At 39.4% G+C, this 14,627-nt stretch overlaps 1 protein-coding gene across 1 annotated transcript; it reads right to left on the reverse strand.

Moving 5' to 3' along the window:
* Window positions 1-6,474: 6,474 nt before the first annotated feature.
* Window positions 6,475-9,770, reverse strand: LOC117764819. Its single transcript, XM_034590896.1, has 3 exons — window positions 9,318-9,770; window positions 9,087-9,230; window positions 6,475-6,801 (listed from the first exon to the last, which is right to left on the reverse strand). The coding sequence occupies exons 1-3, from the start codon at window positions 9,768-9,770 to the stop codon at window positions 6,475-6,477; spliced, it is 924 nt and encodes a 307-aa protein (XP_034446787.1).
* Between the last annotated feature and the right edge of the window lie 4,857 nt (window positions 9,771-14,627).

The raw sequence follows: 14,627 nt of genomic DNA on the forward strand, positions 1-14,627 counted from the left end.
CCATGAAATTCAGGGGCCCCTCCACATGATGAGATAGCCAAGACCCAGGGACAGTATACTGAACCCAATCTACGGGTGTGATATAAAGCTCAAATCTGTATCTGTTTGTGTCCCAAAAATATCGGTATTCACGACAAATACTTGAAGTTGTTTCCATTTACAATAAAGAGGTATTTACAAATCTTGTCCATTTTATACCATTGATTCCATAGCATGATGGTCTCTAAATTTAGACTTTATTGCTCTGTTCTGCCTAATCCTGCCACAAATGTGCTGAAATTAACTTTTACTTTGTCCATGAGTTACTTTAACATTAAATCATTAAGGCCTGTTTTATGCCTGGCTATAGCCTCATTTGTTATTACCACTTCCCCTCTTCTTTTCAGAGTTAATTTTTATATTTCCATGCTTAAACTAAGAATTCCCTTCATCATTTTTAAGGTTTGTCTGCGTATTTTGTTAAATTTCAATCTTTGTTTTAGTGATTCTTTTTTTTTTATATTATTTTTGCTAGTACTACCTACCATTTTCCTCTGTGGTGATACTGTCATCAGACTGTTTTATATGTGTTTGTAATGCTTTCTTTTAATGTGCCAATTACAATGCTGCTCACAAACCTCCACCTGTTTGATAAAAGTGGAGGTTACACATAGCAGCATTAGCATGCACTGTAACTGCTCCCTTCGCTCGTGAATGTGATATTGCAGATACTCCATATCAGTCTCCCTGCTCAGTATTCAAGGAATTGACTCTCTTGTTTCAGCTGTGAAGAAAAGCTTTCATTGAAATATGCTGGATGTAGAATGATGTAATTTTGCATGGTACATTTTGGAAACACAGAGTACTATGTTGCGACAGGGTCATCACTGTAGATAGGGGTGAAAAGAATTTGCATTGTTTTCTCCACTGTCTCCTCATGTACTATAACCCCTAAATTAATCTTTTTCTTTTTTTGAAATTGAGTCACCTAGCCCTGGTAATCCTGTTTCTTGAAATATCTCACAGTCCTGCTAAGGGGGACTGATTATCATAAAGGCTTGTGATCTTCAAAAATTAAATTTACCTCCCAGGTCTGGAGGTTTTTCATCCCAGGTGGATACCATGGATACCTCCGGTGGAGCCACAATGGAGGGTGGGGTCGCACCATCTCTGATATAAGGCTTTTGTAATCCTGAGCAGTGCTGTACATGAAATCCTGCTGTAATTGCCTTTCTTCCCAAAGGCAGGTCAGTTAGAGCTAAGATATTCACCACTCTCAAGGCAGCTCACAAGGACAAAGGAGGGGATTTATTATATGCAGATACTCGCACATGCTGAATATCTTTAGAGCAGGTGATTTTGAAAATCTCTGTATGTTCTGACAATACATGCTGAGCGCAGCTGTGTGGCATAGTAAAGTTTAGCATGAAAATCATAAAAGTATGAGTTGAAAAGCTTCAAAGGACGAATAAGCTGCGACTGAAAACTTTGATATGACTAATATATTCTATAATATAAAGGTGTGATTTGTTGTTGTAGCTAAAGTCTATGTTGCTTTGTAATACATATTTGAACCTATTTACATACATCCAGCATACAGCACAATTTGATTTGTTAATTGAACATAAACATAACTATTTTCATATATAGATTACAGATGCCCACTTGAAAAATGTGTTCATATTTCTTCCTCCTTATAAATACCACACCATCACAATTTGAAGTGATGGGAACCATATCCAATAATCAGAACCATGCATCAATACAACTTGAAGATAACCCCAAATTCACAAATGTCTGTTTCCTCAGATCATCCAACTATCTGTCTGTTCTTCAATCAATTTACTGGACAACAGTTGTTCTGTTTTCTGAAATGTTTTCGATGAAAACCTGACCCTACCACCCTCCCCCTCACCAAAAGAAAATAATTTTGGGGTATGATAAATGTTTAATAAAACATTCCAGAGCTACACCTGGAATAGCCTCTGGAATATTTATTCTTCTCAGTCCATCTCATCATAATAATCACTCTTTACTATTACAAAGTTAATAATCATTATCACACATGCCCCATCTGGATGCATTTTCATATAGAATTAAATTTCACATGTGATACAAAACTGTATGCCTCTATGTAAAAGCCATAAACTGTGCAGATAGTGGTTTACAGCAATTGCAATGTTTTTATTCCAGATCATGCTGGACTTGTATTTGTGTCTGCAGGGTGGTAAAGTGACTGCAAACTAATGGACAGAAGTAGAAATTATAAATTGCCATATTACAGTGATGTGATGACATGAGAGAGAGCGAGATGAGGTGGGAGGTTGTCCTCCATTATAAACCTGGCAGAAGTTGCTTTAAAATCCTCCATGTGCATTTTGCAGAGTTGCAAACCAACGTTCGCGTTCTTATGCCCCTCTATTGTAGCAGTTTAATCTGGAGCATCCACAATTCACTCCCTGATGGCTGAAGCCTGCTTACACATGTACATCACATAGTCAGGCCTCCACTGATCTTGCCAAAAAAGCACCTAGGGTCTCAAGCCCCAGCGCTTCACTATCACAATGAATAGGGGACTTAAGGGCACAGGCAGTGTGTGTGTGTGTATGTGTGTGTATGTGTGCGCACACCACAGGGGAAAAGAACTATTAGATAAAAAAACTAAATAAAGACCTGACAGAAGAAAAGGAAACATATTGGTGGAGCAATCAGCAAAGTTTGACTCAAAAGAACAATCATAGTATTTCAAGTATCCCCTCAATAATGAAATTTACTCTGGTATCACTGAAGAGTTGTTTTTAGATGATGGGTAGAGATATAGAAGCAGAAGACGTTGATGGAGTTGGAGATGTAGCTTTTTTTTCCGGGATAATGTTGGGATGCAACTATGTTTCTAAACCCTTAACATGTTCCCATCAGGAAAGCAATTTTTGTGTGTATTGTGTGTGTATGCAATATAACACATGGGGCACTATTTGATCAATAGCTGTCTGTCCCTGATGATCTGTATAAATCTTGATCCACTCTAAATGGACTACATTTATACTTTGTTTTACACTTCAAGTCACATTTTCATACAGCTCTTCTATACACAGTGCTTTTTCTATCACACATGACATTACAGCCTCCATAAGGAAGACAAGTCCCCATAATGTGACTGTGTAAACAGATTTAGGTCCCCACAACATGAATAGTATCTGGACCACACATACACACTCAGTTCACACAAAGAGAAAGTGCCTTCAAATCATCTTGTTATGGCTATGTTAATTTTTAAGATGTAAATGTAGAGTAAAATTGCACTGATACAAGCTAGCGTCTGTGCTTATCTAACAAAAGTCAGATTTAGCATTTTATTGCATATTTTTACATTTCACATTTTGTTAGGTGATCAGGTGCATTTGATTTCGTGTAAAATAGAGCTTTTTGACTTAAGAAAGAAATTTGAGTTTTATTTAAATCATATATTTACAGAACCAAGGTAAAAAAAAAAGAGGAAACTTAAATCCCTTTTATATTTGTTTATACAGCGATTCGTTTTTAAGATAGATGTTGGAGTCAAAAGATGGCAGCCCGCATCCGCCTGTGCCACGATGACATCTACTTCCTCCCCCGCAACATGGTCCACCAGTTCAAGACCGTATCTGCTGTCTGCAGCCTGGGATGGCACATCCATTAAGGCATTACCATCACAGAGAGGAATAAGAGGAGGACGAGGAAGAGGTGGAGGAAAAGGAGGAGGAGACACAAATTGAATTGAAGAGACAGAATTGGTGGAGCTGGGGATTGTACCACTAACTGGTTAGTGGACGACCCTGTGAACCTCCTGAGCCACAAGCAAAGTCCAAACAACCATTTGCCTGTGCTTTGGTTTGTTTTGCTCAGTGTCCATTTAATATGAAAGCAGAATAATAAGAATTGGTTGTCTTGGACAATGCTCGACTGGAGTCTCCTTCCCTAGATTCTGTCCTTATTTTGAACTGGAAAGGTTTAATTTTTGGTGAACATAAGGGTCATGACTGACATTGTAAATAACTTGGATTAATATCATGGTGACAGAATAGTGAAATTGAAAAGGGTGAGTGGAATACGGCTGCAGTACAGGTTTTTCATTTGGGTGTGTCACATTTCATTTCTGCAGTCGCCTGAAGGATAGATAAATATGAATAATAACAATTTAGCAATTTAATGATGCTATTTTACGGCGCCACAGTAGCACATGGCTCATGAATGCATAAAGAGGCTGGCTCCAGCTGTGTCATCTAACTCCATGGTTTGTAGGGGGTGGGGGTAAGCTTTGAAATATTAGGTTGTTAGACAGAAATTTCTGGAGCTCAGGACAAGGATCCAAAGGAGTGCAAACTCTATGATTGTGCAGCAATGATGGCAGTAGATCACTGTGTTGTGAAACATCTTACACCTGTGTTGGGACCTAGTATTTGTGAACAATAGTTGGGCCTACATGTGTAACCAAAGCCTGAAACCATTGTTCTGCAGACAAAGGAGAGCTTCCAGAACTCAGTCTCCCAGTGTGCTTCAACTTCACACCTAGGTGTTAAAACTTCCCCTGGACACAACTTTCAACCACCTTTGGTCACTCTGGGCCCCATGACCCATGAGGTCACCAGGTCAATATAAGCCCAGTTCCCTCTCTCTTCTTCCTCTTTCTACTCACTTCTCCTGGAGGTTAGGTGTAGCTCTCCAGCTCACCCAGCCAGGGAAACTTCCTCCCTACCCAAGCTCTACCAACCTCCAAGCAGGCCTGCCTGGAGCAGACTGCTGAAACTTTCCAAAAGGCAGCTACGCGAGAGCCTGCCTAAGAACTTCAGCACGAGCTGCATCGACAAAAGTCTTGCCAGCAGAACCACAACAACAGGAGCCACAAACCAGCAAGACCACTTCACTGGACTTCAAACATCAAAAAGGACCATTCCCGCTTTTCATGGATGGGTAACACAACTGGGCTTAATAATTACACTAGGCTAAGCAAAGACAATTCTATTCATGTGATGTTTATACGTTTGATTTGTGTTGCTGTGATATTTTGGTGATAAGTTATTCGAAAGTTACAGTCTTTCTTTGCAGGCCACTAACTACTTTCTCTAACATGACACCAACACCTCACACACATCTCCCCAAACTTAACATATACATGTGACATCAACCACATGACTCCACCATTCCATGTGTTCTTTTGTTTCGTCGTGGCCAGCCGCCATCACTCACTCACTCACACACACTCACTCACACACACATGTATATAGTAGGTAAACTTAGTTAGTTTGTGTGTTTCTACTTTTATTATTGTCATAATACATTTTTTTCTTTAACACAAATGTTGTCTTCATTAATGTTGCATAAGTATGAATTTTGCCAACTTCTACATTTTCTAGAACTCCATATTCTTCAACTTTGCTAACTTCTTATATGGTAATTTTGGTTATGTTATTCATTTAATTATTAATCAGTTCTAAATTTGTAGTTAGTACTTTCATGAGACTTAATCAATAAATTGTCTATCTCCCTTCCTTTGAAGGGTGGTGCCCCAAGGTAACTTTAATCAATTAAAGTTATTATTTAATATTAATATGTTTAATATTAATATTCAATATTTTTCTGATAACAAAATTTATTGAATGCCCAAAGGCAAACCATTTATTGGTGTCACGCTTTAGTTATAATAATCACAACACCTGCTACTGTTATGATTTCACTGGGAGCTGAAACCAAGTGCAACACACAGGAGCAGGTTCACAGGATTTTATTGTCTAGTCACGTAAGGTAGGGAGGGAGGCAGTGGCAGATTTAGTAATTTAGGGGCCACAGGCACGTGGCCCTCTGCATCCGTTGTTCCCCACCTTTTTCTTCCATCCTTATCTAAGAAAGCCCTACTTGTAACTTCTTCCCAACCCAACAAAACATATTGACATTACTAACAGTCAAATCTGATTTTCATTAACAATATGATCTCTGTACAATAAGAATGTACCGTATTGTCCATTCACATGGAAGATGTCTTTTTTGGTTTTCGTGCAGGATCTCTGATAGAAATTGATGATGGGCCTCTGTCTTGTATGTATTTTTTACTAAAGTGAGAAGATAACACACATGACAATATGAGGTCAATTATGGAAATAAGTATATGAAATAATTAAAAAAATATACAGTTAAAAATTATTACCATTTCTCTTTGTCCCCGTCTTTCTCTTCCTCTCCTCCTTTGTCCCTATATTTCCCCTACTCTTCTTCTTTGTCTCTGTTTTCTCTTTCTCTTCCTTGAATGTTTATCTGTTTTTTATACTCCATTCCTGATTTGCATGTAATGTAATTTTGGATTAATTCGGTCCTTTACCTAAACTGGTCCTCTGCACTATTGAGCAACACTCTTTGTCTCTCAGCTCTTTGGGCCAGAGTGCTGGGTCATCTTCAAGTAAGCCTATAACACATTGGTTAGTAAGGGGACTGCTACTCACTAGTTTTTGATCGCCATCTTCATCACTTTGTTGATTGGCCTATCTGTATCAGCATAGCTTGAGCAACCAGCAACAGGTAGCTGATAGCGATATCGCCATTGCTTGCGCAAGCAGCGACTTCTTGCTGCTTTTTATCAATGTTGTTCTCAGTACCTGCCAGCACCCTGAAAAAGGTTGATACCTTTGGCAGTGTTGCTAAAACCTTTTTACCCTCCTCCTGCTTCTTCCGTTTTCCACAACCACTTGGGTAGCTCCGCTTCATTCTAGTAGTTGGTGGATTAGAAGGGATGAGTGCATATCCGGAGCACCGGGACATTTCTGGGACATTTCCCGCTTTGATATCCAGGTCCTGTAAAGCAACCAGAAGCAGTTTACGTGAAGTTACTGGTGTTGAATTGTGTTCATATTTTAATTGTTATTTTGTTTCCAACACCGGTTTTAATTTGTTTTTTTCTAGAGCCCAGGTAGTCTATGGCCCACCGTGCCTAATGGTGGAAGTTACTCTAAGTACAGTTGTGGTTTTGAGAACAAGTATAATACTGTGTTTCATATTAAGGGCTTAGTCTGTAAAAAATGGTTTGTGTCACAGAATTACAGCTGTATAACTGATAATAATAATTGTTTGGGTCATTTGGAAATATGTAGAAATATATTGTATAAAGGAAAGTTTGATGTATACTTTACTACATATGTATTCCAAGGGCAATATCAAAAGTTATTCAGATTAGAGTATTGTGTGATAGGGACAAAGTAAGCAAATGTGGAAAATATAAGAATGAAATATGGATGAGGAATGTAATGCAAAAATTGTTGTTGTATTAATTTGCATTACATGCCAGAATAAATCTGCGCACAAGCTGACTACAGTATTTTCCTGTGGTCCCTGCCATTATTATCACGATCAGCCAGCACGATACAGGATCCGCCATTATTATCACGATCAGCCAGCACGATACAGATCCACCATACAGGATCCACCATTACGATCACGATCTCTGATACGCGATCCACAGATCATAATCCACGATGTGGCCGCAGCCGCGGCCCTGGCAAAGGGACTCCGGGGAAGAAGTCAAGTCAGTAACATGTGTAACAGATGTGGATTGGGCATAGGGACGAACGACTCTGGGTTGTTTTCCAGCTTTTTATTTGCTCCTGTAGAAAACAACACACATTGTCTTGCTGTGATTAATTTCTCCTCTTGCTGCACCTCCGTTCCTCAGCAATGCAAAACAACACTGGCTTCATACTTTTCTCTTCACAACAGTATGTATTAGACACAGTCTACCTCACAGACTTTTACAGGGAGCAATTACAATTGTCCGAAAAACATTTAACTTAAATTACAACAAATATCCTCAAAACTAAAAAAGAATTATATACAGCAGGACAACAGTGACACATTGTTGGGTGAAATAAATAGGTGCCTTGGGTTGGGTTATTAAACAGCTACATCGAAAATTAAGTTTCAAAAAGGAAAAACACATACCTGTAGAAAACAACACACATTGTCTTGCTGTGATTAATCTCTCCTCTTGTTGCACCTCCGTTCTTAAACATATAAAATAAAATAATTTAATCTCAAAGGGCTGCCGAAATCCCTGCGACGCTACTAAACAAAATGGCGCTCCACCATCATGCAAAAAGTACCGCCGTGAAAGTGAAATGATAACATTTACAAAACATATTAACACTCAAAACGGCAGCGTAGTGTACTTGTATTTACAATATGCAATTTAAACTAGGGCTGAACGATTTGGGAAAATAATCTAATTGCGATTTTTTCCCCCAATATTGCGATTGCGATTTAATATGCGATTTTTTTATTTTATCCACTTTTTTCTTTTTCCCAACAAAACGTAATGAATGATTTAAATATGACCAACACAATATTAGATACATTTAGTGTAAAATATTCTTTCCCACATTTTACATTTTTATTTAACTGCTCATTACAGAAACAAGAACAACAAATCGGTGGCTTTGCCACTGTGCATTTAAGTAATTTAAACAAAGTCATTGTAAGTATAAACACAAGGCATGCACTTTTTAAACACTGTGTGCAAAATTTACCATCTTAAGAAAAAAATTATTTAAAATTATAGGTGTCTTACTGCTCCCAAGTCAGTAACATTTCACACAACTGAAACATAGAATTTGCCTCTACTACTTTGAAAATATTTTGTAAAATAAAAGTAAATAAAGTTATAAATAAAAAACGGAGAAATGCACTTTGTAAATTAGACAATAAAAAAACAATTTGAATATTATAATATAGATCAACCTCACTTATCTGAAATACACAACAATAACACACCTCACAGACTAAATTTCACAATGAGTATGGCACTGCCAGCCATAATGATCCAACAGTGATTTTTTCTCAGTGGCTCACAGGTTTTTTGCTAAGAAAACCAGCATATTAACTTTTGCTGGCTTCAACGATGAGCGAGTGCAAGTCACAATATTCCCTCCTGTGCTAAAAAGACGCTCTGAGGGAGCACTTGGGGCAGGTACACAAAGATACTTGCGGGCCATGGTGGACAATTGTGTGTAGCTGATCTCGTGCACCCTCCACCAAGCCAAGGGATCATCTTCTCCATCAATGGCAGGAGTCATCAGGTAACTGTTTACCTCTGCCTCTGCGGCATCTTCAGGTTTTACAGGCAAAGACGGAGAGGCCGCACTGGTCTTGAAAAAACTGCCAAGAGACCTCTTCGCCTTTTCCCCCAAGGGCTGTGCACTTTGAGGAACAGTTTCAGTGCGAGACCTCTTATCCTATTAGATGAAAAAAACAGCCATTAGTTTTCCAGTTAGATTTTACAGAAAAATTGTCTTTTTGTGAAATACATAATTATCATTTACCCGATGATATGTACGTTTTGCTAAGTCTACCATCTCTGTCTTCAGTCGGGTCTTGATGGCAGGGATGTTGTCAGTACTGATGAACTGTGTTTTGAACCTAGGGTCCAGGAAACAGGCAACATCCAAAAGCTCCTGGATGTTTGGGTCTCCATATTTGTTATTGAGGTATGCTAGGACTTTGGTTTTTATTGATTTAGTCAGGTCAGTGTCCTCAGCATCTTCAGCCAGGACTGATGTGGCAAAAAGGTGGAGAACTGGCTTGAGGTAGGAGATGCTCACATATTCCTCTCCAGAAAGAGCATCTGTAAATTCCAGTAGAGGATGCAGTGCCTTGTGAATTGACTCCAACACGTCAATATCCTGCCAGGTTGGGATGAGGGAGCGTGCATATCGATCACCAGACAATACCTGAGAAATGGCTTTGGCCTGTTCAAGCACTCTGGCAATCGTCATTTCTTTAGATCCCCATCTTGTTGAGCACTCAGTTATGAGGTTGTGCTCAGGGAGTTTGAGATCCCTCTGTGCCTCCGTCAGTGCTGCCTTCTTCTTCCAACTGTGGGAAAAGTGCCCCACCAGCTTCCTGCACAGTGCTGTTGCCCTTGACACTCATCTTTGAGTGCATTTTCTGAAAGAAATAAAAAGTAGTGTATTACAAACAATTTGAGTTCTGTGATACAAGGCTATCACCATTACACACTCACATTCTCTGTCATTCTGAAATACACACATCCACACCCCTGTCCTCTCTCTATCTCACACACACACAACACATAAACAGTTTGTGTGTGTGTGTTTATTTAAAACATGTAAAAAAAAACAAAAATACAAATAAATGCAGGTGGGCATTCCACCACAGACAGACATATAAGCACATAAAATCAAAACACATAATATTTCAATTTACATATTCGAAAAGGAATGGGGGGAAAGTATGAATTTCTTTCATCCCACCCACTTTCCACAACTCAACATAATTTATATATTTGTATATTCAGCTTCCTGATTACTAATCAACACATTAGATTTTTATACTATAGGCCGACACTGATTTCTGTAAATTGGTGAATCTCTCTCTCTCTTGCACACACACACACGACATGATAACTTACCAATGGCAAGATGTAATCTGTGCCCAAAACACTGGAGCCTCGTCCATTCATTAAGCCGTGCAGTCAGCACCATATTTGACGCGTTGTCCGTCGTGATGCAGACGTGTTTCTCCTCGTGGAGATCCCAGCTGGCAAGCCCCTCTCTCAGGCCGGCTGCAATATTTTCCCCTGTGTGGTCGTCTGGGAAGTACGCAGCTTGTAGGCAGCGAGCTTTGAGGTTGAAATCTTCATCAATAAAATGGACTGTAAGACTCTGGTAAGGCTCAGATGTGCGGCTTGACCACATATCAGTAGTAGTAGCAAAAACCTCCACCATTTTAAGCTCCGCGGCGACTTTCTCTTTGCACTTTTTGTACAGCTCCAGAATGGCAGTCTGACTGAAGTATGTACGGGAGGGTATACTGTACTGTTTATCAAGCGTATTTATCAATGCCGTGAACCCAGGCTTGGTCACCGTGCTGAGAGGCACCATATCTTTAGCTATGAACTCGGTTATCACCCGAGTGATTTCCCCGTGCCGTTTTGAATTGCGGTCATATGGACTGACACTATCAAACATTTCGGTCAGTGATCCCTGTCTTGAGGTATTTGGCTTGTCTGGCGCACTGGTGCTCGGCATTTTGGCCATACAACTGTCGTACATGGTTTTATGGTATTTTTTTAAGTGCTGGAACAAGTTTGTAGTGTTACCCCGTGAAGTAGCAACGGTAGCACGGCATGCTCTGCACAACACCTGACACTGTGCAGCATCATCTTTTTTGAAGCCAAAATAATTCCACACCACCGACGTGCTGTTCCTCTTCGTGACTAAAGTCTCAGTTGTGTCAGTTTCTGACTGTTCCGTTGAGCCAGAGGCCATTGTAACAGGTTAAAGGGCAGCATGAAATGTTGATGCAGCACAGTGCCCTACTCTCTTTTGCACGTTGTAATCGCGCACGTTGTGGTTAGAAAATCGCGATTTTATCGCAAATGCAATTAATCGTTCAGCCCTAACTTAAACCGTTAATTTTTCAAAGAAAATTATAAAATAGCGCTGCAGCATTTCTGCACATGACCTACCCTCAGCAATGCAAAACAACACTGAGGGGGGAGGGGTCGACAGGAAGTATGAGATTTCAGAGGAACACAAAAGGTGATGCACAGCAAGGTCATTTTCGCAGGAAACATTAATAAAGAAAATTACAATTAATAAAAATAACTAATAAAATTCACAAATACAAATTATAAATAAGAATAAATAAAGTGCATTTCTAACTCTGTTACACATGTATTGATGAGATATTAATTTCTTTGATGTGATAAGGATGGTGAAGAGGAAGGAGAAGCTGGGAAGAGAAGCTCCGTGTGTCATGTGTCCCCCGACATTCTAGACCTATAGCAGCCTAACTAAGAGCAGGTCTAAGACAAGCCTGGACCGGCTCTAACTATAAGCTTTATCGTAAAGGAAGGTTTTAATCCTACTCTTAAACGTACAGATGGTGTCTGCCTCCCGAACTGAAAGTGGGAGATGATTCCACAGGAGAGGAGCTTGATAGCTGAAAGCTCTGGCTCCTCCTCTACTTTCAGAGACTTTAGGGACGACAAGTAAGCCTGAATTCTGGGAGCGCAGTGCTCTAGTGGGTTGATAAGGTACTATCAGCTCTTTGAGGTATAATGGTGCCATATTATTAAGGGCCTTGAAGGTGAGGAGGAGAATTTCAAATTCTATTCTAGATTTAACCGGAAGCCAGTGTAGTGAAGCTAATACTGGAGAAATGTGGTCTCTTTTCTTGGTTCTTGTCAGGACACGTGCTGCAGCATTTTGGACAAGCTGCAGAGTCTTTAACGACTTACTGCTGGAGCCTGATAATAAGGAATTACAATAATCAAGTCTGGAAGTAACAAAGTTTTTCTGCATCTTTTTGAGAAAGGACATGTCTGATTTTTTAGATATTACGGAAGTGAAAGAAGGCGGTCCTAGAAATTTGTTTTAAGTGAGAATTAAAGGACAAATCAGGATCGAAGATCACTCCCAAGTTCCTGACTGTTTCATTGGAAGCAAGGGCAATGTCGTCTAGCGCAGCTATATCATTAGATAATGTATCTCTAAGGTGTTTAGGGCCAAGTATTAGAACCTCTGTTTTATCTGAGTTTAATAAGAGTAAATTGCAGGTCATCCAGGTTTTTATGTCCTTGAGACATGCTTGGAGTTTAGTTAATTGATTACACTGTTCAGGTGTTATTGACCAGTATAACTGGGTGTCATCCACATAGCAGTGGAAACTTACCGAGTGTGTCCTGATAATGTTTCCTAGTGGAAGCATATATAATGAGAATAAAATTGGGCCGAGCACAGAATTGGAATCAATCTGAAAAATATAATTTAAACCAGTTTAGGGCAGTTCCTTTAATGATAATTAACTGTTCTAGTCTCTGTAATAAAATGTTATGATCAATAGTATTGAATGCTGCACTAAGATCTAACAGAACGAGGACAGACACAAATCCCTGATCTGAAGCTATTAGAAGGTCATTAGTGACTTTTGCCAAGGCTGTCTCTGTGCTGTGATTGGCTCTAAACCAAGACTGAAAGTCTTCATATACATTACTTTCCTGGAGAAACTCACACAGCTGATTGGCTACAACTTTTTTAAGGATTTTAGACAGGAAGGGGAGGTTGGATATCGGTCTGTAGTTGGCTAAAACCTGCGGGTCTAGGGTGGGTTTTTTGAGAAGGGGTTTGATTACAGCTAGTTTAAAGGACTGTGGTACATATCCTGATGATAATGACAGATTGATTGTGTTCAGTAACGTACTATAAATTAGGAGCAGAATTTCTTTAAGTAATTTTGTAGGAATGGGGTCTGAGATACAAGTTGTAAATGGTTTTGTATTTATATAGTGCTTTTCTAGTCTTGATGACCACTCAAAGCTCTTTACAGCACAGTTTTACAATCACCCATTCACACACACATACATACAGTGCATCTATTAGCAGCACTTTGTTGTTCTATGAGGGGCAATTCAGGGTCAGCATCTTGCCCAAGGACACTTCGGCATGCAGATGGGGAAGACTGGGGATCGAACTGCCGACCTTCAGGTTGGAGGATGACCGCTCTACCCCTCAGCCACAGCTGTTGTGTGGGTTTTCTTTTGTAATGTTGCCTCTCTACCACAAGGCATTACCACTGCTGCCCCGGTGTAACATGAAGCACAGCTACTGTGCAGCAGTCCAGTCCAATAGAGATATTTTTGATATGTAAACATATGACCTCTTTTTTTTTTTACATTTTGGAATCGAAATGTAAAATCGATAAGAACTGGAATCGATAAGCAGTTTCGGAATCGGTCAAATTTAAACGATACCTAACCCTATCGAGGCTTTCCGACACTTGGATGACACCAGAGGATAAGTATGGAGGCATTTTATGTTTGTATTTACGTTTTAAGATGTGGTCGGCAGTTAATACAATTGTATTGGATCTGGCAGCAATGCTGTTTACCCTTGAAACTCAAAAAGTGTTTTGTGGAGTCAAACACATCACCCACCCTCCATTGGCATAGTGGTGAGTAGATAATGAGTGAATAAAAATGTTTCTGTGAACTATCCCTTTAAAGTAAGAAACAATATTTTGCAATGATTAGCCCCCGTAAAAATCGTACTTTCTGATTGGGTCTAATTATAAAAACGTATCTAATATACAGTAGGATCCTAAGAGGTGGTCCGACTTTGTTTCTAAACCCTCGCTGGGGTCACAGCGAGGGTTTAGAAACAAAGATGATCCAGAAATTAAAAGTATCAGATAGCAAATGGTATATTTCAACCTTTGTTTTCAGATAAAAAATGCATTGTCATTGTCATTGTCAAATGTCATTATTGATTATTGAGTGTAGATTGATTGGGGATTTTTGTCTTAATCTTCATTAGGCTGCAACATAAGTGAAAAAAGTAAATACTTTCTGAGTGCACTGTATCTGTTTAGTTGAGCTTGAAGCTCAGTCATTTTTTACAGTTACCTGTGATATTGATCTGGTCATTCTGTGTTCAGCTAAATTAAACCTATGCTATTGTTTTGATATACCCAGTCAATAATGAATGTCCATGACCAGTGTAGCCATGCTGTCTTTTAAAGCCCAGGTTTTCAGTGTGACTGTCAGCTCAAAAAAAATCCTTTTCCACAGTGAGGCTGATTGAGGTCCTGGTGTAGGGGCATAGAGGTTA

Source organism: Hippoglossus hippoglossus, chromosome 7 (genome assembly GCF_009819705.1).
Source record: "Hippoglossus hippoglossus isolate fHipHip1 chromosome 7, fHipHip1.pri, whole genome shotgun sequence".
In the NCBI taxonomy this organism is placed as follows: Eukaryota; Metazoa; Chordata; class Actinopteri; order Pleuronectiformes; family Pleuronectidae; genus Hippoglossus; species Hippoglossus hippoglossus.

Coding starts and splice junctions, on each gene's coding strand:
- LOC117764819 (XM_034590896.1), bottom strand. CDS start 9,770: ATGACGATTGCCAGAGTGCTTGAACAGGCCAAAGCCATTTCTCAGGTA. Junction 9,231..9,317: donor CAAAACGTACATATCATCGG/GTAAATGATAAT, acceptor TTCATCTAATAG/GATAAGAGGTCTCGCACTGA. Junction 6,802..9,086: donor AAGATGCCGCAGAGGCAGAG/GTAAACAGTTAC, acceptor GTTGCTTTACAG/GACCTGGATATCAAAGCGGG.